The sequence below is a fragment of the Panthera leo genome, chromosome B4, assembly GCF_018350215.1.
Source record: "Panthera leo isolate Ple1 chromosome B4, P.leo_Ple1_pat1.1, whole genome shotgun sequence".
NCBI lineage: Eukaryota > Metazoa > Chordata > Mammalia > Carnivora > Felidae > Panthera > Panthera leo.
The window spans coordinates 5025708-5048529 of record NC_056685.1 but is presented as its reverse complement, the minus strand read 5'-3'; the positions used below and the strand labels follow the sequence as shown (position 1 = coordinate 5048529).

General features: G+C 45.2%; 1 protein-coding gene across 12 annotated transcripts in view; it reads left to right on the top strand.

Moving 5' to 3' along the window:
- The window catches only part of IL15RA (interleukin 15 receptor subunit alpha), a 47488-nt gene extending 27496 nt beyond the window's left edge, over positions 1-19992 (top strand). For 4 of the 12 annotated variants that reach the window (XM_042944779.1, XM_042944777.1, XM_042944776.1 and 1 more), the window contains exons 3-9: positions 288-482; positions 5134-5289; positions 7758-7952; positions 8151-8297; positions 9581-9613; positions 15097-15169; positions 17892-19992. In XM_042944779.1, coding sequence (XP_042800713.1) covers positions 288-482; positions 5134-5289; positions 7758-7952; positions 8151-8297; positions 9581-9613; positions 15097-15169; positions 17892-18063 — 971 coding nt within the window. In that variant the 3' untranslated portion in view covers positions 18064-19992. Of the gene's footprint in view, positions 1-287; positions 483-5133; positions 5290-7757; positions 7953-8101; positions 8298-9580; positions 9614-9997; positions 10130-15096; positions 15170-17891 lie in introns of those variants that run through there. The other 8 variants (XR_006204505.1, XR_006204506.1, XM_042944782.1 and 5 more) reach the window with 8 other exon arrangements.
- Positions 19993-22822: the final 2830 nt, after the last annotated feature.

Below are 22822 nucleotides of genomic sequence, written 5' to 3'. Positions count from 1 at the left end.
CAATAGGAAGGGGAGGGAAGGGAGAAGGGTTTCCAGTGATGACTCCCCAGTCCCGAGCCATGCTGGATGGCGAGCGCCTAAGGCAAGCCTTCTGGGAGGCCTCTAAACGATGAGAGCCCTTACTGAACGTTTTCCACATGCTTGGAATGTGGGGTGTATCCTAAGGGGCCCCCAGGAGAGCCAGTCCCTGGCTCGAAGGTGCTGAGTGCCACCCAAGTGACCCTGGGGAGCTCCTCGGAGCCAGCTGAAATGTGGTCACCTCTCCTCTCTTGTCTGCACCTTTGCAGGTGTCACGTGCCCTCCTCCCACATCTGTGGAACATGCAGGCATCCGGGTCAAGAGTTACAAACTGAACTCCACCGAGCGGTATACCTGTAACACTGGCTTTAAGCGGAAAGCCGGGACGTCCACCCTGACAGAGTGCGTGCTTAACAAGACCACGAACACTGCCCACTGGACAATTCCCAATCTCAAGTGCATCAGTAAGTACACGGCCCTGCACTGTCTCTCTGTCCCCCTCGCCAAGACCGTACAGAGAACGGAAGGCAGTGTGGAAGGCTGCGGGAGCCCATCTCTCAGGGGAGGGGGACAAGACGTTTGTGTGGAAGTCTGAGGCTAACTGAACCGTTGGGCCTCTAAACAACACCTCCGGGGCTGGGAAATGTACAGGATTTAGGGTCACACAATTCTGAGTTCCAACCCTGGCTCGGCCCCGCACCATCCTGAGCAAGGGCCCTCCTATCTTGGAACTTCGTTCATCATCTAGAAAATGAACCTGAGGTCAACACTGTGGGTTGTAGCAATGTTAAGTGAGCCCCGGTCAACATTCACTACAGCCACACCTCATTCTGTTGCGCCCTGCGGTGTTGCATTTTACACATAATTGTGTGTTTTGTTTTTATGAACTGAAGGTCTGTGGCGATCCTGCCTCAAGCGAGTCAGTCTGTCGATGCCATTTTTCCAACAGTAGTTGCCCACTTTGTGTCTGTAGGTCACATTTTGATAATTCTTGATGTATTTCAAACTTTCTCATATTTGTTGTGGTGATCTGGGATCAAGAGTCTTTGGTGTTCCTACTGTAATTGCTTTGGGGTACCACAACCCACACCCATGTAAGGCAGTTAACTTCATCAGCCGATGTTGTGTATGTATCCTGAGTGCTCCATCGACTGGCTCCTACCTCATCTCTCCCCCTCCTCGGACCTCCCTGTTGCCTGAGACCGAACAATACAGAAATTAGGCCAATTAATAACCCTACGATGGCCTCTAAGCGTTCACGTGAAAGTAAGAATCACATCTCTTCTCAAATCAAAAACTAGGAATAAGTAAGCTTAGTGAAAAAAAAGCATGTCAAAAGTCAAGACAGGCCAAAAGCTGGGACCCTTGTGCCCAACAGTCAGCTAAGTTGTGAATGCAAAGGAAAAGACCTTGAAGGAAACTGAAAGTGCTACTCCGGAGAACACACGAGTGTTTCTTTCTGGAGAAAGTGTGAGTGGTCTGGATAGAAGGTCAAACCAGCCACAACATTCCCCTAAGCCAGAGCCTCACCCAGAGCAAGGCCCGACCTCTCTTCAGTTCTATGAAAGCTGACAGGGGTGGGGAAGCTTGAAGCCGGCAGAGGTGGGCTCAAGAGATTTGAGGAAAGGAGTCGTCTCTACAACATAAAAGTGCAGGTGAAGCGAGCAAATTATGCAGAAGATCTAGCTTATCCAGATGATCAACGCAGATGAAACAGCCTTAGAGTGAGAGAAGACACCATCCAGGACGTTCATAGCTGGAAAGGAGAAGTCAATGCCTGGCTTCAACCCCTCAAAGGACAGGCTGACTCTCACATGAGAGCCTAATGCAGCTGGTGACTTTGGGTTGAAGCCAATGCTCACTGACCATTCCAAAACGCCTAGCACCCTTCAGAACTATGCTAAATCCGTTCTGCCTGTGCTCTGGAAATGAAACGACAGAGCCTGGATGACAGCACTTCTGTTTACAACATGGTTTACTGAACATTTTTTTAAGTTTATTTATTTATTTTGAGAGAGACAGAAATGAAGAGAGAGCACAAGCAGAGGAGGGGCATAGAGAGAAAGAGAGAGAGAATCCCAAGCAGGCTCTGCAATGTTAGCACAGAGCCCGACGTGAGGCTCGAACTCATGAACTTCAAGATCATGACCTGAGCTAAAACCAAGAGTCAGTCGCTCAACTGACTGAGCCACCCAGGTGCCCCGTAGTTTCCTGAATATTTTAAGCCCACTGCTGAGCCCCACTGCTCAAGACGACTCCTGTCAAAATATGACTGCTCATTGACAATGCACTGGTCACCCAAGAGCTCCGATGGAAATGGATAACGGCATTATTATTGTTCTCATGCCTGTTAACACAACACCCATGCTGTAGCCCATGGCTCAAGGAGTCATTTCAACTGTCAAGTCTTATTATTTAAGAAATACATTCCATGAGGCTATCACTGCCATTCCTCTGATGGATCTGGGCAAAGTAAGTTGAAAACCTTCTGGAAAGGATTCTCCATTCCAGATGCTATTAAGAACACTCATGATTCGTGGGAAGGAGTCAAAATATCGACATTCACAGGATAACAGGGGTTGGGAGAAGCTGGTTCCAGCCCTCGTGGATGACTGTGAGGGGCTCACGACCTCAGTGGAGGGAGTCACTGCAGATGAGGTGGAAACAGCGAGAGGACCAGAATCAGAAGTGGGGCCTTGAGATGGGACTGAATGGCTGCAATCTCAGGATAAAACTTGAACGGATGAGGAGTTGCTGCTTCCCATGGGTTCCTGAGATGGAATCTATTCCTGCTGAGATGCTGTGAAGATTGTTGAAATGACAACAGAGGATTCAGGATATGACACAAACTCAGTTGTAAAGCAGCAGCAGGTTTGAGAGCATTGACTTCAATTTTGAAAGTTCTACTGTGGGTTAAATGCTATCAAACAGCATCACCTGCTACAGAGGAATCATTCGTGAAAGGAAGGGTCAGTCGCTGCAGCAAACTTCATTGGGGTCTCTTATTTTGTTTTGTTTTGTTTATTTATTTTGAGAGAGAGTGAAAGAGAGAGAGTGTGTGCACTCAAGTGGGGGAGGGGCAGAGAGAGAGGGAGAGAGAGAATCCTGAGCAGGCTCCACATAGAACCTGATGCGGGGCTCAAATCCATGGACTGTGACATCATGATCTGAGCCAAAACGAAGTGTCAGATGCTTAACCAACTGAGCCACCCAGGTGCCCCCACTGGTGTCTTATTTTAAGGAATCGCCACAGCCACCCCAACCTTCAGCAACCACCACCCTGATCAGTCAGCAGCCATCACCATCGAGGGAGGACCCTCCACCAGCAAAAAGATTATGACTCACTGAAAGCTCAAATGATGGTTAGTATTTTTTAGCAGGAAAGCATTTTAAATTAAGGTATGTATATTGATTTTTTTAGGCACAATGTTATTGCCCATTTAATAAACTATAGTGTAAACATAACTTTTCTCGGGTTCAGGTTGTACAGATTGTTGTATTAATCCTCAAATAAGTTTTCTAGGTGTGCAGGATGGTTTAGTGTTGATCTGGCTCTATTTCAGGGACAAGAGACGCAAAAAACTTCCATGCTGTTCTGCCATCTTGGCCCCTCCCTAAACATAACTTTTCTATGCACTGAGAAACCAAAATATTCATGTGACTTGCTCTATTGCCACATTCACTTTATCATGGTGGTCTCGAACTGAACCCACAATATCTCTCTGAGTTATGCCTATATTATTACTATCAGTGCTTTAAGATTATGATAGAATTTGGCTACAGACAAGGGTGTATGTTCACAGCATGCTTGCTTTCCAGAGATCTTTCCCAATTTCTTCCTAGAAGATGGTGTGCAGGGAAATTATTACTGTTCTCTGTTGTTAGCCACCCAGGAGAATGGGGGTACCCACCGAGCAGATTCCCTTAGCCTGGTCACCCATGGCTGGTGTCCAGCCAGCACTCCAGAGCACGTGTGAGGGAAGGTTGTCCGAATCAATTATTTTTAACCGTCCACAACTGGGTAATTTTGCCAGAAGAAGTCAACAACCTTGGAGTGGAAGCCAGTAGGGCTATTTCCAGGACTACTAAGTCCCTTACTTTGGAAACATAAAGAGTAGCTCATGGTTTATTGCATATTTGGTGGCTATCCAACTGCAAGCTAGATACTTTCTCATATAACATTTGTGAACATTCTCAACTCCTCTCTGGGGAAGGGGACAGAAGGAGTTGTTCTAGAGCAAATTCCCTCTGCTGTAAGAGTCCTTGAAGAGCCAGACTTTCTCACTGAGTGTGCGCTCCTTCCCTCTCCCCCTGCACGTCCGTCTCGCAGACATCAGGGCAAGGAGGAAGCCTTCTGTTTGTTGCAAGGGAATCACTCAGCGGCAGAACATAGTACCACATGGCATCAAATGCCACTCCAATGATGAGCTGGGTGAGGACAGGTATGAGCAATAGCACTGTGGCAAAAACACAGAGTAGACAGCTTACTCTGTCCAGTCCGGGCACGCGCTAGTACCTGTAATCCAGGGGCAAAAATAAGGGCTTTCCACTGCAGGGAGAGTGACTGTTTCTTTGAAGTTCCAATCCATTTGGATGAACGAATCCAGGATGGAGAAGAGTTGTAGGCTCTGAACCAGCTGGTGGGGGGTGGGGAGAGAGGAAGGAAGGGGGGAGACCTGGAATTACAGACTTGTAGAACCTACAGACTCGAGCACCCTGAGGCTTCACTGGCACAAAGACATCTCACCTTCTGCCACTAACAACTCCCTCCATTACTTTTCCTAACCTCTTGTGCTTGGGATGCTTTTATTTTATTTTTTTTCCTTACAAAATAACTGAAGCTACTGAGTAGTCATGTATTTTCCCATGTAAAAGACAACATTATAAAACTGAGTTGATCTCATGAATACCCTTCTACCCAAAAATAAAAGACATTTGATACGTGCGCAACTTTTTGGAAAGCCTAGAAAAATAGTTGGCAGTCTGTTTGCATTTGCATGGGAATGACAGATTGGGACACATTGTTTGTTGACTATTTCTTGTGCTTCTGACCTCTCCCAGGAAGCCGGATATCTCCATTTTAAATTTCTGTATGTATTATTTTTTTATTTGTAGCCAGTTCTGAAGCAAGTCTCCACCCTCAGGCTCATAAATGCCATGTGGTTATGCTCTCTCTAGGAGACCCCTCCCTGACTCATCTAAAGCCATCCTCTACAGAAATGCCGGCAGGGGTGACCCCAGAGCCAGAGAGCACCTCCCTTTCTGGAAAAGGTAGGGACGTTGGAAACGTTTTAAGGACTCCTATTCTCCACCACCTCTCAGGTCCCCACAAATGTGTCAGATTCTTGAGGCCCTGCTGGAGTCCCACTGCAGACTCCAACAAACAGAACCCACTTTTTATTTGAGTCAAAATTAAATTTTATAGTAGCTTCATTTTCTCTTTTAAATCAAAGGTGCTTGATATCCAGGTTTCATTGGACTTACAGTAAAACCTTGGTTTGCGAGCATAATTCGTTCTGGAAACATGCTTGTAATCTAAAGCACTCGTATATCAACGGGAATTTCAAGAACCATTGGCTCAGGTATGATCATGTGACGTTCAGCGTCACGTACAACCTGTATTGCAAGACATCATTGGTTTATCAAGTTAAAATTTATTAGAAATGTTTGCTTGTCTTGTGGAACACTCACAGAACAGGTTACTTGCAATCCAAGGTTTTACTGTAATTAATAGTGGTTCCAAATCCACTTTTCATATGCCGGATCAGACTTAGTTGCAGATGTATTTCCTCATCAAGAATTGGGGAGGATCTGAGGTTTTGCCTGCCTGGTGTGTTAACCCACCAAAACTTCCTGGGTGCCTGCGAAGAACATTAGCTCCCCAATTCAGAGACCAAGGACTCCCTTACAGGGCTCAGCAGTCAGCGGGAGCGTGGGCATGCTTTTGTCAATTCCCTCCTCCCTGTGTCCCACGGGGGCAGCAGGGATGGGTCTAGAAGATGCCTGTCCATCCAGCAGGCTGCCCCACAGGAGAGGAGGCCTGAGTTCAAGCAACTGGAGTCTTTTATAACTGGCCGACCATGTCTGCCCTTTGCTCCAGAGGGAGGTGCCATCTCCACCTTCCGAGATTTCATGAGCATCCTTGAAAAGTTAGTCCTGAGAAAGGGCTGTCAGGGACTCTGCTGACAAGGCATGGGGAAACATGAGGGACCCCTGAAGAATTGTCCCCCAACCATCCCAACTATGACAGCTCTGGTAAAAAGCTGCGAACATCCCGCATTTCCAGGGTCTTTCTTAGGTAATCTTCTATCCCAATTTGCTCAGCACTGTCCTGATGTTTTTTTCTTTTTAAATGTTTATTTATTTTTGAGACAGAGACAGAGACAGAGCAGGGGAGGGGCAGAGAGAGAGGGAGACACAGAATCCGAAGCAGGCTTCAGGCTCTGAGCTGTCAGCACAGAGCCCGATGCAGGGTTCAAACTCATGAACCACGAGATCAGGACCTGAGCCAACGAAGTTGGACACTTAACCAACCCAGGTGATCCCCGGCACTGTCCTGATGTCAAGAAAATTTGAGACCTTAGCTGCTTGGGACAATGTGCTCTATATCCTGGGAAAGCCTTACTTTACACTTAACTCTTGAGGTTTTATGTCTGGTCATCCAGTGGCTTTTCCTGGCCCTGGTCTCCCCCTTTTGGCCCCAGGTGTACTCTCTCTGCGGCCGTTGGCAGCTCTGAGCTAGAACACGGCTTCTTAGCCGTGGATGCACACTGGGATCTCCTTGGAACTCTGGTGGTCTGGGGAGCAGTCTGGGAACTCGGGTTCTAGAAGCTCCCCAGGTGATTCTCAGGGAGCCAAGGCTGAGAACCAATGCTGAAGGGAAGACAGGCCAGAAGGAGGTTTCCTCCTAGTTAGTTAGTTAGTTGACTACAAACAAGAGGATATAGTAGAGTACTGGCTACATTTAAGTTTGGGGTAATTCCAAGACCCCTTTGACCCAAGTCATGCCCAGATCACCCACTGATGAGAATAATCAAGGGGCCTCTCCCAGCCTTGCTTTGTGCATCAAACACGTGGTCAGATGAAACTGTGCCATCAAACTCTCAGACATTAAGAGTGCAACGGAAGACCCATTTTTCATGGAAAGAGAATAGTGAAGTCTTGCCACCACGCCTCACAGTTTGGGAGCAGCTATATGCCAGTTAGCACAGGGAGGGTGAGGACATAAACACCAGGAGGGCTGCCCTCCCTTAGATCGGGGCAAAACCAGGGCACTGTCTTCAAATACTCTAAAACTCGGTCTGGCTGAATCTCAGGCTTCCCCTTATTTCAAAAGTTGTGTGCAAACAACGCAGAAAGGAAACTAAAATCAGCAGCCCAGATATCTTTGGTAAATACAGTCATACTTGTTTTTTGAGATCAGTCCCTCACCGCATCTTCCGCGCCTTCTCTAGTAAACAAGCCGGGAACGACTCGAATCCGTGGGATCTTTAGGTTACGTGCACCATGATAAATAGCTGTAGATCCTCTCGTGTTCTCAAATGTCCCTCGGCCATCCAGATGGAGGAATAGGCTACTCACTGAAGGGATTTCCCCAAAGAGCCCTGGAGGAGGGTGCCGGGCGAGGGCCGGCCCGGGGTGGGCTCACTAGAGCAAGTCTGAAGTCCACTGTCTTCTAGAGCTGCGCGGAGACACTCTTCAAAGTATTTATGTTCTCCATATCTTGCACTTTCCTACAGAGCCAGCATTCACTTCCAAGTCAGACAGCACAGTGGCCACAAAGGCAGCTACCGAGCCAGGCTCCAGGCTGATACCATCAAAGCCTCCGGCTGCGGGAACCACAGGGGTAATCAATAATGAACCCTCCCGAGCCCCAGCTCAGACAACAGCAAAGGCCTTGGAACACACCCCCTCTGCCTCGCAGGAGACGCCAGGTTAGCACTGGCTTTGCATACTTTAGGAGAGGTCAGCAGTCCATGAGATGTGGGTGGAGACCTCGAGTGAGCTGGCTGCCTAGCATCACACCTTGCAATCCAAAGTCCAGGCCACTCAGCAACCCTCCGCCTCCTGTTCTGTGCCACAGCCTCCTTGCTCTGCTCTCTAACCTCTGTGCTCTGCCTTGGCTCGGTCAGCTGGAAAAGAAAGTCCGTCTCCCAGAGGTGAGAAGGTTCGGCGTATTGACCTGCATGGCAGAGGCTTTGCCGATCTGAATGGTATCTGCCGTCTCCCAATATGGGAGGACGGTGGAAGCTTTCTGCAATCTGGAGTCACAATCTGCGGTATGAAACAGCCCTTGGTAATCTGCGTCTGCCGCAAAGGCATATCTGATTCTTTGTGGGGGTTTTCTTCGCTACCACAAAATACATTTGACTACATTCCCCATTCTGCACCTTTCATCCCCATGACTTGGCCATCCCATAACTGGAAGCCTGTATCTCCCGCCCCCGCTTCACCCACCTTGCCCATGCCCCCCACACTCCTCCCCTCTGGCACCCATCAGTTCGTTCTCTGTATTTATGAGTGTTTCTGCTTTTGTCTGTTTGTTCATTTGTTTTGTTTTTTAGATTCCACATCCAAGTGAAATCGTACGGTATTTGTCTTTCTCTGTTTGCCTTATTTCACTTAGCCTGATACTGTCTAGGTCTGTCTGTGTTGTTGCAAATGGCATGACGTCATTGTTTTCTATGGCTGAGTAACATTCCGTTGTGATTATACACACCACATCTTCTTTATCCATTCATCTATTGATGGACACTTGGGCTTGCTTCCATATCTCAGCTGTTGTAAATAGTGCTGCAATAAACATTCGGGTGCATATAACTTTTCAAATTAGTGTTTTTGCTTTCTCTGGGTAAATACCCAGTAGAATTACTGGATCATGTGGTAGCTCTTTAATCTTTTGAGGAACCTCCATACTGTTTTCCACAGTGGCTGCACCGGTTTACATTCCCACCAACAGTGCACAAGTTTCCCTTTTCTCCACATCCTCCCTAACACTCGTTATGTCTTGCCTTTTTGACTCTAGTCATCCTCACGGGTGTAAGGTAATATCTCATTGTGGTTTTTCACTTGCATTTCCGTGACGATCAGTGATGTTGAGGATCCTTTCATGTGCCTGTTGGCCATCTGTATGTCTTCTTTGGAGAAACATCTTTTCAAGTCCTCCGCCCATTTTTAATTGGATTGTGTGTGTGTGTGTGTGTGTGTGTGTGTGTGTATGTGTGTGTGTGTGTGTTGAGTTGTATAGGTTATTTATACATTTTGGATATTAACCCCTTATTAGTTATGTCGCTTGCAAATAGCTTCTCCAATTTAGTAAGTTGCCTTTTCGTTTTGTTGATGGTTTCCTTTGTTGTGCAAAAGGGCATATGTGATCCTTAAGCATGGCCCAGCAGCTAAGTAAACTACCCTTGTTCTTTGCTAACGGAAGTTTGGTTCCGCCAGCCATGACTCTCTCAGGCTTTAAGATGGGAGCCAAAATGTCTAGAATTCCTCCTGCTTAATGAGAAATGAGTGCCTTTAGGACTACGGCAATAACTGAACTGCACTCTCTTCCCTGCAGGTACCTATTCATACAGTTCCGGAACTGTGACTGGTAAGTGTTTTGTTTCTTTGGTCCTAGCAGTGCTTCTGCCCTGAGGACCTCGGTCTCAGGGTGCGGAACAGTCCTGGCTTATGCCTGCTGCCCCAGCATGGCCACTCGCGGCCCCTTTCACTGTCAAAAGTGACTCGGTGTAGATAATAAGTCATAGATAGGATCACCCTACTTATGGGATTCTACCATGACTGTTTATCTCAATACTGGTAGCTTCTCTCTGTCAGGCTACACACGTGGGAACCAGAGAGCTGGCACATCACAAAAGGGCCTCCTCGTTCAGCTACTCAGTTCCACTAAGCCGGGCTAGACTCATCCCAGACTTAGCAGAGAACCACAAGCGTGTGAGCGGCTGTCAGTAACATGATGTTATTCATCCGTCAGCTGCATTAATCTCTCGCAGGGTGTTAGCCCCATGCGCTTTACAGCAAGACTGGCCACACTTCTTGGGATAAAGGCTGCTGTCTACACAAGATGCACACAACACTCAACGTAGGAGAGGAAGAGACTGTCCCGGTGAGTGTTAAGGAGGAGAGTGGAAAAGTGTTTGCAAGGAAAAGAGGAAAGAAAAAGAGGAAGGGAGGGGAGGAGAGAGAAGAAGAGAAAGAAGGCAGAAATGCAAGTAGTAAGAGAGACTAAGACTTTTGTCTGTACAAGTTTTCAATAAGCCAAAAAAAAAAAAAAAAACCACTGTAATTCATACAGAGAAAACACAACTTATTTCTATTTTCTATTCACGAGTTATCCTCTTAGAGAACGACTCATATTTTTATGATTATATTTTATCTGCATCAAGTGTCATCTAGAAAAAAAAAACAAGCAGCTTCAGCCATTTTAACAGCTTATATGCAAAGGCAAGAGATTGAAACTAAAATATGTTTATCACGTAAGAGGTGACCAGTAAGTCAAGTAGCCAGCCTAATTTTTCTCCTTATGTAATATACTATGCTCACCTTTCCACAAAGTTTTAAGTTTTTTATTCATTTTTTTGAATTGGTAATATTTGCCGGGGTTTAAAAATTACAAATTACAAAAACATATACAGCACAAAGCCCCATCTTAAACTGAAAATTCCCTTGTAGGAAGAAAGTTACTCCTGTTACCAGCTTTCTGGGCATCCTTTCAGAGAGGATCGATACACGATGCTAGCTAGGTATTTTAGTTTCACTGTGTTGCACCTGTGTTCATTTTCAACTAATGGTACCTCGTGGAAATCCTTCCATATCAACACATAGAAACCACCTCATTCTTTAAAACAGCTACCAAATATTCCACTACCTGGATTTGCTACAATTTGTGTAGCCAACCCCCTATGGGCATGTGACTGTTGACAGTCTTGGCTACATGACAAACAGTGATTAATTGGAAAGCCTTCTATCTATCACTTGGCTATGTGCAAAGAAATCTGTAGGATAAAATCCTACACATAAAATTTGGGGGCCATATTTCCTATGTCGATTTTCAAACAACTACTTTACTACGGGATATCATCTTATGATGTATTTCTCCAGTTCGTGACTTTCACTGGACTAAAACATCAGAAACTCTCTCCCAAACTCTGAAGTGTCGTGTAATACACATTAACTCAACACCTGCAATAGTCTGATAGCTCCGTGCAAGAAACTTTGGACATACAGAGAATTACAAAAAACAAACAAACAAACAAAAACTTTAAATCTTTCCTGTTATAAGATTTCCTTCTTCGAGGGTGCTTCAATATAAACATGTTAGCACCTAACTTAACAAGACAGATCAAATAATTGTCAGCAAAGAAATAAAAATGAGTTATACTTCACTAGGCGTTAAGTTTTATCTGCTAAGAAGGTGGAAGCTAAAATGGAAATCATGCTAGTTTTCTAAAGACACTTAGTGATGGTGACTTCCGACTACGTCATATATATCCCAGTACTGTGGACCAAGAGTATACCCGTCAGGTTCAAGTGGCAGAGACATTCACTGGCTCCCTGAGCATCAGTAAATGTTGCTATTTCTGCACGAAGAAGCAAGCAGTTGAGAGTGTTTGTAAGGGTATATAAACGCTTTACCGTAGTAGTCGCTCAGCAAATGTGAATATTTTAATCAGCCCATTGATAACCACTGATATCACCATTTTTAAAATAAGCTATATAAATGATTATCACAGCTTTTAAAAGTTGCTTTTTTTTTTTTTTAGTTCAACAGAAAATGGTAAATGGTAGATGCCTAATAAACAGCAAATGAATAAGTGAAGTTGAGGACTTGGACATTTATTAATAAACGTCTAGGAAGTGTGATTCATCATTTCATTGTCTTAAATATCTACAGGCTCACTTGGCAGCCTTTTTAATCAATAATTTCATTCATTCATTCTAACTATCTGGTCTCCAATCCTTGGCTAGGCTATTCTTGAGGACTCCCGATTGTAAAATAAAAAGGTAGAATGTCGCCTAGGACAAGTGTTCACCCGGCCACGTCCCTTTAATATGCTGGGAGGGAAGAGTTAGATTTTCAAACTGTCATACCTCTCGTCTTTCATATCAGAAATAAATTTGCTGCAGTTGATATGCTCAGCCTTTAATACGAGCTAGCTCTATATCATTCGTCTGTGTATTCAATATAAATCGAGTTCTACTTGGTGCCACATTGGTCCTAAGTTGCAATAAAATGCAGATTTCTCATTGAGAAGCAAACAGCAGTCAGAAGTACTTCAATTTACGGACCCTTAAGGGTTTAATTCAATCAATTACGTGTTTATTAAGTGCCTACTCTGAACCCAACACTTGTTATGTGCTTAGCACAGTAAGAGAGAGCAGAGAAACACTGCCCAGGAATAATGAATTGATATTCTTACTTCAAAACTGCCTTCCTCGGACACAGGCACACCAGCACTCTGGTCATGGCCACATGGCAAATAGCACTCCTTGGCTGACCTAGTTTGCAGGGACTGCTAAGGAATGGTGAGTCCCCATATTCTCAGGGGACATTTTCATCATCCGCACTGGACAGTGGCCACTGGCTGCCAAGGCCACCTCTTACGTCAGACCCGCATGCGCTGTAGGATGAAGGCAGGGCAGGGAGTTACTGGCCTTTCCCGGCCTCCCAAGCAATAATCCACTCTTTCTCCTCCCTCCCCCAACTCAAATCCTCCTCTGTTGTCCTCTGGCTCACCAGACCTCTCTGTCTTCCTTTTTCTCCAGCCCATGCACCCCGCGAGGAAACACCAAAGGGTGGGGAACTTGCCAGTTGATACGTTTACCTATCATTTTAGTGATTTTGGTGTCGGTTTCTTTACTCAGTTTGCCTGGATATAATTGAGGAAGAGGCCAAGGATCTGAGTTTGTCACTGAATTCAAACTGCTCTGTCGTATCGTTGGCTCAAGAGCCCTCCCCTCCCTGGACTTGGAGTCTGCAGATTCTATTCTTATTCAGAAGAAACAGGAAGATGCATTATGAAAGTAGAACCATAGTTAACATCAGCTGGCCTTTTCCAATAAATCCCTCCGTGGACAGTAAATGCATAACAAGCCTATTAGTCAGTGTGAAGAAATAGTTTACCCTAGGGTACACCATCTCTGCCTAGAAATTTATTTCTGGTTTTTAGTCATAATGATGATTAATGATAAGTCTAAAAACTCAAAACATCTCTCACTGATTTGCCATGTTTCCTGTTATTTCCTCTGGGACTTTTCTATTTTATTTTTATTTACTTAGGCACAGGTAGTTTTGCTTTTACAACTTTACTGTCTTCTGATGACAGTATCGTGTCAACAACGTCAGGAAAAAAGGAAATTTGTTTTAAAAAAGAAAATAAAGATTATCTACAATTCCACCATGACTTAATACTTTGGGATCTATCCTTCAAGGCTGTCCTGTGCATATGGACATACATCTGGCCTACTGGAGATTCTTTTTTGGTTCATTTTTATCTCAACCAGCTTTTTTCACTTAAGATATTGTGGACATCTTTCCATGTTAATAAATACAGATTCATTCCATAATTAAAAAACATTTTTTAATGTTTTTATTTTTGAGACAGAGAGAGACAGAGCGTGAGCAGGGGAGGGGCAGAGAGAGAGGGAGACACAGAATCCGAAGCAGGCTCCAGGCTCCAAGCTGTCAGCACAGAGCCCAACACGGGGCTCGAACCCATGGACGGTGAGATCATGACCTGAGATGAAGTTGGACGCTTAACCAACTGAGCCACCCAGGCGCCCCTCATTTCATAATTTTTAAAAGCTGAATGATATTCCATTGGATGGATATATTTTATTTACTAATTTAATTTTTCTATTAATAAGAGATTGAGATTAATATAAAAATTGTGGTTTTTTAATGTTTATTTATTTTTGAGAGAGAGAGAGAGAGAGAGAGAGAGAGCAGGGGGAGAGTCAGAGAGAGAGGGAGACACAGTGAGATCATGACGTGAGCGAAGTCGGTCGCTTAACTGACTGAGCCACCCACGTGCCCCTAAAAATTGTTTTAAACACTACTACAGGGGTGCCTGGGGTTAAGTCAATTAAGCGTCTGACTTTGGAGCAGGTCGTGATCTCACGGTTCGTGGGTTTGAGCCCCGCGTGGGACTCTGTGCTGACAGCTCAGAGCCTGGAGCCTGTTTCGGATTCTGTGTCTCCCTCTCTCTCTGCCCCTCCCCTGCTCATGCTCTGTCTCTCTCTGTCTCATAAATAAATAAAACATTAAAAAAAAAAAAAAGGTTCACTGTGTCCTCTGGCTAAGCCCTCTTGCTACCAGGAGATCCCACTGTTCCTATCTTGTCTAATAAATCTCAAATGGCCGAGAGCCACTGGCCTCCCACCACTCCAGACCCTGCCTTCCAACTTGCCCAAAACAGGATCTTTCCCTTCTCCTCAGCCATTATCTTATTCTCCTCTTACCTGTAACACCTCTCTTAGAACACCACCTCATTCTCCTTACCATCTGCCTCACCATAGTTGCCAATAAAAAAAACAAAAAACAAAAAACAATGCAGGCAAATAAAAAAAACAACACTGGTGAAATTGGAAGATATGCTACACTGCATGCTGTGGTTTCTAAATCAGGATTCTGTGAAGCTGACGAAAAAGGAGAGGATGTCTCAGGGACAACTGAGGAGGACCCTCGCCCTGTCCGCTCTCTGACTGTGGCTTTCATAGCAGATATGGCTTCTTGTCCGCACAGTCCCACCCCAGCCCTTGAACTCTGAGGCTTTTGCCTTCCCTTCTCATCCTGTCACCGTGTCTCTCTCTCTCTCGTTGGGAAGGATGGGATTAGGAGCGGGGGATGGGGACAACATGAACTGGTGGCGTTGGTGGGGAAAGCATGGACTTTTGGCCCACAAGTAGAGTGCATCGGGCCGCAGAGAACTCGAGAAATGTTAACAACAGTAAGCTGGCTGGGAAGGCATTCGGATCTCTCTGCAGGAAGGTGAACCATACACTGTCCAGTTCTTAGAAGTGAACCTGCTCCCGGGACTTCTGGCATGACGGCTCACTTCTGCTCTCTTACAGCGGCCATCGTCATGCCTGTCACTGTGCTCTGTGTAGTATGTGTGGGACTTCTGGTGTGTTACAAAAGATCCAGGTGAGTAGAGCAAGAGAATCACGCCGGACGAGACTGCTCTTCCTCCAAGAAAAGAGTGTCACCGTAAAGACTCCGGGCCTGCCCTCGCAAAGGAAGGACCCCTTTCCCGGCTACTGAGGCAGGCTCTTGCACGCACCCCCTTCTATACTGGCCCAAAGGGGAGCCAGCCCCGGGACGCCCCTCACTTTTTCCAAGACAGTCCGCAGGCCCCCAGTCAGAAACAGAAAAGTTTTCTTTCCTTTTTGGAAGGACAGCATGCCAAATAACTAAGTTGATGGGGATGCAGCTCTTACGCTATGTTCACAAGTATATTTTCTTGCAATATATACATTTCATGGGTAGAGTACATCTTCTGCCACTTGCTGAAATTTGAGTTTTTATATATTTTTTAAATGTTTATTCATTTTTGAGAGAGACAGACAGAGCATGACTGGGGGAGGGGCAGAGAGAGGGAGACACAGAATCCGAAGCAGGCTCCAGGCTCTGAGCTGTCAGCATAGAACCCGACACGGGGCTCCAGCCCATGAACCATGAGATCACGACCTGAGCCGAAGTCGGATGCTCACCCAACTGAGCCACCCAGGTGCCCCAGAGTTTTCATTATTTTTCTACTCTTTAGGTACTTGTATCATTTTCATTAAAGCCTCAAATGGCATATTAGTCTTAATTTTCTACTCCTATTAATTAATAACCAGTGTTCCAGCATTCCATATTGCTATGGCTGTTCTGGATCCTTCCTCAGCATTACACAATGAACAATGGAAATCAAGTTTGCTGAAACTATTTAGTCACTAGTCATTAAATATTCTTTGCTAAATTTATCAGTATAAAGATTATATCATCCTTTGAGCCTGACTTTGGCAACATGAATATTCCATGAAATACTGCTCTAAAGCCACAACGAAAAAGTCACCTAAATATTCACATCAATCTTCAAAAGCTGGTAATACCATCTCAACCAAAAGAGGTGCCAGAAACCTCACAGATCGTTTAGAAATTAACACACTAAGTTTGATGTGTTACTCAAAAATCTGTCAAAACAATCCCAAAAATGCTCAAATGCGGCAAAATCAAAAATGACTTTTGAAGGATTTTCAAAATATCACTGTAACTAAATTTCCACATGAGCTGTTGTATTTGGAGTTACATTCTTAAGAGATTATAATGAGTAACTATATTGACTTAAAAAAAGTATACATAGTCTATTTTAAGAATACATTAAAAAGAATCTTAAAAGACTTTGTATATTTGGTATACATGGCTAATAAGTATGCTTATAAGATGAAAACATCAATATTCACTGACTATAATAAGGAAATATTCATAAATGTATCTTTAAGAAGAATTGATAAACCTGAAAAGCATAATGAAAAGCATAATAACTACTTGGTCATTTGGTGAATCAATTCTTTGCCATAAAGTTCTTTTTTTGCAAGTAGGTTATTAGGTAGATTTGTCACTCAACAAATTGGCTTTTAGCAAATTATTTTCAGTACGTGGGCCTAGAGTCCTGATCCATAGTCTAGCTCTCACTCCAAGGAGCTCAAAGTGCTTATGTACTGTATTATTTTTTTATTGAAGTATGGTTGACATGCAATATCCAATTCGTTTCAGGTGTACATCATAGTGATTCAGTATTTTTATGAATTATGATATGATCCCCACGCTAAGTCTGCTTACCACCCGACACGGTACAAAGTTATTACAAATATCATTGACTACATTCCCCATGCTGTACGTGACATCCCCATGATTTAATTTATAACTGAAGTCTGTACCTCTTAATCCCCTTCACCTATTTCACCTGCTGGCCACTAGCCCCTCACCTCTAGCAACCACCAATTTGTTCTCTGTACCCACACGTGTGTTTGTTTTGTTTGTCCATGTTTGTTTTCTAGGTTCCACATATAAGTGAAATCATATGGTATCTGTCTTTCTCTGTCTGACTTATTTCACGTAGCATAATGCCCTCTAGGTCCATCTGTGTTGTTGCAAATGGCAGGATGTCATTCTTTTTTATGGCTGAGTAATATTCCATTGTATCTACATAGCATTTCTTTACCCATTCATCAGTCAACGGACACTTAGGTTGCTTCCGTATCTTGGCTATTGTAAACAGTAATTGCAGTGAGCTTAGGGTCGATAAAGCTCTTCAGATTGACGTTTTGGCTTTGTTTGGATTCAAAGTGTTTACTTTGAAATGCCCTAGACTTGCCTATCCTCAAGAGGTACATGATATAATCCATGGAAGAAAACTGCTGACCCAGAAACTCGGGGCCTAAAAAAACAGTGACAGGGAAACATGTGGAATTAAGAGTCTGCCTCCCCTACTCTTGGTGACTCAGGAACTGATTAATATATTTGTTTCTTTAACACGTACAAAGTGCCAAGAACTGTTTTAAAAGCTTTATAAATATCGCATCATTTTTATCAAGACGATCTTGTCTGGCTTCCCCAGGCTCCCAGGACTCTTTCCTTTTTGTTCCTGCCATTTGACTACTGCCATTTAGCAGAGGGAAAAGAGGGGGTGAGTGGCTCCAACAGCATGGTGAATATTTAGCGGATGAGGGCGTTAAAATACCAAACTAAGGTTTAAATTCCATCTGTGAATGGAAGCGGTCTAGGCCTTCTCCATCTGAGTGTTCAATAGGAACCATCTGTTGACTTGGTTTGCGGGCAACCCTCTCCTCTTTTCAAAACCTGTGAATTACCTGCTTTACAGGCAAACTTCGCAGATACGCACTGTTGCAATGGAGAACATGGAAGAGATACCAATGACTGGGGGAACCAACGGCAGAGACGAGGATGCAGAAAACCAAGCATACGACCTAGGAAACTCCAGGGGGAAGCTGAGGGCAGCCAAGGCTGAAGCAAGGATGCCAACTCTTCCCTAGCCGAAGAGGTCCAAGGAAAGACTCAGGTGTTGGGTGCCAGCAAAGAGCCCGTCGGGATGATAAAACTAACATGTTGGTGTCATTTTATCGACCGTGGCCAGCCGAGACACCTCCTGTATTTGTAGCCTCTCCAGTCTCAGGATGCCCTGTCTCAGGAGTAGGGCTGACTTCCTAAAGTCCTGGCACTTGAAGCTTTCCTGGGAGTGGCTGGACACCTCGGCCTTCCTTTTACTTCATTAAGACACTTATTCAGGAGAGCTCATCAGCTTGACTATTCCATCCCGCATCCCTACTTGCAGTTCACAAAGAAGAGAAATAAATACACCTGCGGCTGGAAGAGAATTATGCAGCTCCTCCTGGCTTATGAGACGGCTGCGAGGATGACGACGTCATCGTAGCTCCTAACCACCGTCTCTCTTTAGGTGCTCTGCATGCACTGAAAAGGAGCAAAGAGGTACTGTGCCCAGTGAGTCCTCTTGATTTAAGGATTCAGAAAGAAGGAAACTGAACTCAGTGACATTTCCCATATATACGTTTTTCTATTTATACTCCTTGTCAATTATAGCTACATATTTTATAACTGTTATTTTGAAATTGTACCTTGTATAAACAAAATGTCTATTTTCAATACAAAAAAAAAAAATAGTGCACTGAAAAATCACTGAGGAGAAACATACCACAAAGAAAAAAAAGGAGAAAGCAGGGGAATACAGAGCCCCAAATGGTAGAGCTCGGCCTCTCTTTCTAAAGGGAGAAAAAAAAATCTTGCCTAAATCTGGATCTGATCTCAGTTCTGGAAAATCTCTAATAAGACCTCCATGTGAGAAGCAACAGGTTATGTCCCAGGTGTGCCTGGCGCACACAGTCTCTTTCCCTGTGTTGTTCTCTTTCTTTCCTTTAGAACATGTATTTGTAAAATCACAGGCCTAATCTCACCTCCTTTTATCGATGAGAAAATTGAGGCCGATAGCAGTTGACTTGCCCAAGGTCACATGGCTCCACTGATGCCAGCTTAGATGAAATTTAGGAAGGGTAGTGGGGGTAGGAGAGGAGCAGTCCCCACTATAAATGGGCCATGAGCCGCCTCACGCACAGCCAGGGGCAGCCAGGGAGCCACCGCCAGCATCCAGGAAGTGGGGCACAGGCTACAGCAGCAAGCATCCCCGTGCCTCCAGAAGCTCTCAAAGTATCCATTCCTTACCAACTTCCCGTCATCGCTTTAGATGGTTTCATCCAAAGGGAAGGAAGGGTAGGAATTTCAAATGGCCAGAGTTGGGATTTTAGAGCCACACCCTTTTTCACTCCTTGCGATTCTCTTTTCGAACGAGAGGAAACTCACTGCCACGCACGAGCTGAGACACGTTCATTGCCGTCGGGCTCCATACTTGATTATCCTGAACCTGACTGTTGCGACTTTTTGCTTCTCTCTTCAGCCCTGCGTTTCTAGAGTTCACCATTAACTGGATCCATTTTGTTCTTTATAAGAAGTTTTAAGAGTTTGACCCTTGTCTTAAAAGCCAATCTGACAGAAGACACAACTTACACACACACACACACACACACAAGCTGGCAGGTGTTCGGCAGAGCCAGAATTCTGAAAGGTGTCTGTGGCTGTACGAGGGGTGAGTCACATGGCCACTTCATGGGTCTGTGGTTCCACTTCACTGTCATCTTTGGAAAATAATACGATGACCTCTGGGGGCCCATTTCTAAGCTGTAGAGTCACCTGGTTCAGGTCCATCACAGAATAAGTCTGTGATCCATGAGGCACCAACCAAGTTCAAGCTGGGGAAATTGCACGACAAAAAAATAGATCTAGAAAAGTAGATCTAGACCCAGAAGCAAGCAGCGTCGGGTGGAGCTGAGGTCTGGAAGGATGGAGGCCAGGAGGGTGAAGGTGAATAAATAAATCAAGTGGTTTTGTTTGTTTGTTTGTTTGTTTGTTTTTTTTTTTTTTAATGTTTATTTATTTTTGAGACAGAGAGAGACAGAGCATGAACGGGGGAGGGTCACAGAGAGAGGGAGACACAGAATCCGAAACAGGCTCCAGGCTCTGAGCTGTCAGCACAGAACCCGACGCGGGGCTCGAACCCACGGACCGTGAGATCATGACCTGAGCCGAAGTCGGACGCTTAACCGACCGAGCCACCCAGGCGCCCCTGTTTGTTTGTTTTTTAAGTGAAGAGGTAAAATGAATTCTCCTATTGGGTGGTGCAGTCCTCCTAGGGACACGTTGAAGTAACTTGTATGATGCCAAAACATACCACGGCCCCAGAATTTACCCCCTGAGCAGTGATGGACATCTTGAAATTAGGAACTGTTTTCATCTTTGAATTTTCAGGGACTGATGCAGTGCCCTGCAGGTGATTACCAAATGCTGGATAAATAAATTAAAATGCTCTTAACTGAAGTATGGCAATATTCTCTGACACAGGGTAGCCTGTTCTCAGGCACAGCTATAAAGGAGGTGATGTTGGTGACACTCAGCCTCTTGTCTTTCTGCATCCAGTCTCCCCATCCTTCCCTGTCAGTGCCAAGCACTTGCCTCAGAGTTCTATCCCCATTTTACACATAAACAGAACTTGACCGATACCCCGAGGGTTCTGTTGGGAGTACACATGGGACCTGGAGTGCCCAGAGAGTAGTGACAACCTACGGAAGGGCAGGTGTAAGCAGTAAGCAGTACCCGGTCGGGGTCTGAGGCGCACCTCTTCCCTCACATCAGGGGCCCTTCCTAATCCCTCCCACCTCCCCCCTACCAGTAGGCTGCACACCGGAGTTCTCCAGAATCACCACTATGCTACCTGAAAGCCTCAGAGCCCTTCCACCTGGGAAGGTCCTGCCAACTGACCTGGTATCATGCTACTTCCTCCACTCATCTGTTGCAAAACAAATCATGGAAGCTTTCAGCTACCACTGTTATCTCTGGGGGCCAACTGGGCTCAGCCGGTGCTTATGTGGCATCAACTAGATGCACTCACTGGGCTGCATTCAGCGTGGCTGGGCTGGGCTGGGCTGGGCTGGGCTGGGCTGGGCTGCAAGGTCTAAGAAGGCTTTGCTGGCTCACCAGGTGCACCAGCACTCTTCCGGGCTGGCTGGGGCTTCCTCACAGCATGGTGGCCAGCGGGTGATCAGACTGTTACATGGTAACTGAAAGAAGCAACTGCCAGACCCCTTAAAGGCTAGGGACTGCCACACGTCACTTCTGTTGCATTTTATTGGCCAAAGCAAGTCACCAGGCAGCCAGGTTCAAGGGGCGGGGTGGGGGTGGGGGTTCAACAACAAAAGGAATCAATGGAAGCCATCTTTGGAGACTATCTACCACAATACCTTCCAGAGCCATCAAAGAAATGCAATTTGTCTTTCGATCTTTGGCACTCAGTAAATGCCAATAAATGTCAGATGCATGAATTAACAAACGAATCCAGGGATACCCACAAGGTACTAAGAAGAGTCAATCTTTTTATTATTATTATTTTTTTTTTAGTGGAAAAGTATATAGGACTCAAAAGGATTTGAAAGTTCTACAACCGGTAAGCCTTTAGCCCAGACGACATCTGTCAGCTGGCTGCAAATCTGCATCATTCACATTGTTTTCTCCTCTCTCATTTCCTGTCTTCCACAATATTTGCCATGAAGAAAATTGATTGCCCTTCATCTTTGTTACTTTGTCTTGCTTTTTCGTGATCAATAAATAAGATTTTTACTCTCTTCTTTTTAAACCTTCTTCTAGACATTAGGAAGTAAGAGGACAGGGACCAAAAGAGCACACGTAAGGATCTCTCCATGTTTCTAACTGCCCAATCCATTTTCTTCACCAAGGAATGACCTTTACTATTAGCTGAGACCGCCACGTCTTGGCCTCAGAATATCAAGAATGTTAGGAGAATCTTGAGTTTACTTGTTTTCCCACAAGCCTGTGGGAATTTATTTTCCCAGAATTTATGAACGTATGACACTATATGTACGTGGAAGTCTGGTTCATGCTTTTCTCCCCTTGGGGCCTATCTGTAAATCTACCCATTCTTTTGTTGTTTTTAGCTACCTGGGATAGAACACTCCTTCTTCTACAATTTTGGGGGCCCAGCGTTGTGCTTACTGTGTGGGAGGGCCTTACTGCCCACCAGCCTAGAGGCGGATATCCCCTCTCCTGTTCCCACGGGGGTGTGCAGCTCCAACCCAGGCCCACCAGACACCCTCACCTAGTTAGCACTCAGAAACTTGAACACGGAATGAATGAGCACAACAGAACTTAAAAAGCAGCACCTGGCGATGCTTCAACCCCGTTGGATGGTTGTCATGCTGTTTCTTGGCTCAGCAGATTTTGGCTTTAGTCCCAATCCATTTTTGCAGCCGAATCCTCCAACTCCCCATGGTTCTATGGCCCCGGACGTTCGTTTTCTTTTTCCCTTAGGACAGATCCCATTGTCATTACTTGTCACTGAAAAGTTCCTAACCGATAGGGAATTCGGTGCCAGGATAGCCCACTGCAAATTACAGAGGAGTAGGGAAATGAGGATATCTGCCTTCAGGAGGGTAGAAAGTAGTGGAAATCCTGCTGATATTCTGAGATGGGAACCTAGCAGCCCACAGCACGCCGAGAATGAGTTCCCCGGAAGTTACCTGACATGGCACGCCCACAGAAGGCCCGGCTCTTGGAGACCGCATGCACATTTGGGTAGTTCATGAAGGCCTGGAGAAGGTAGAAATCAAGCTGCTGCCATCCTAAAACACTATGGGCAAGGAAACCCAAGGCCGC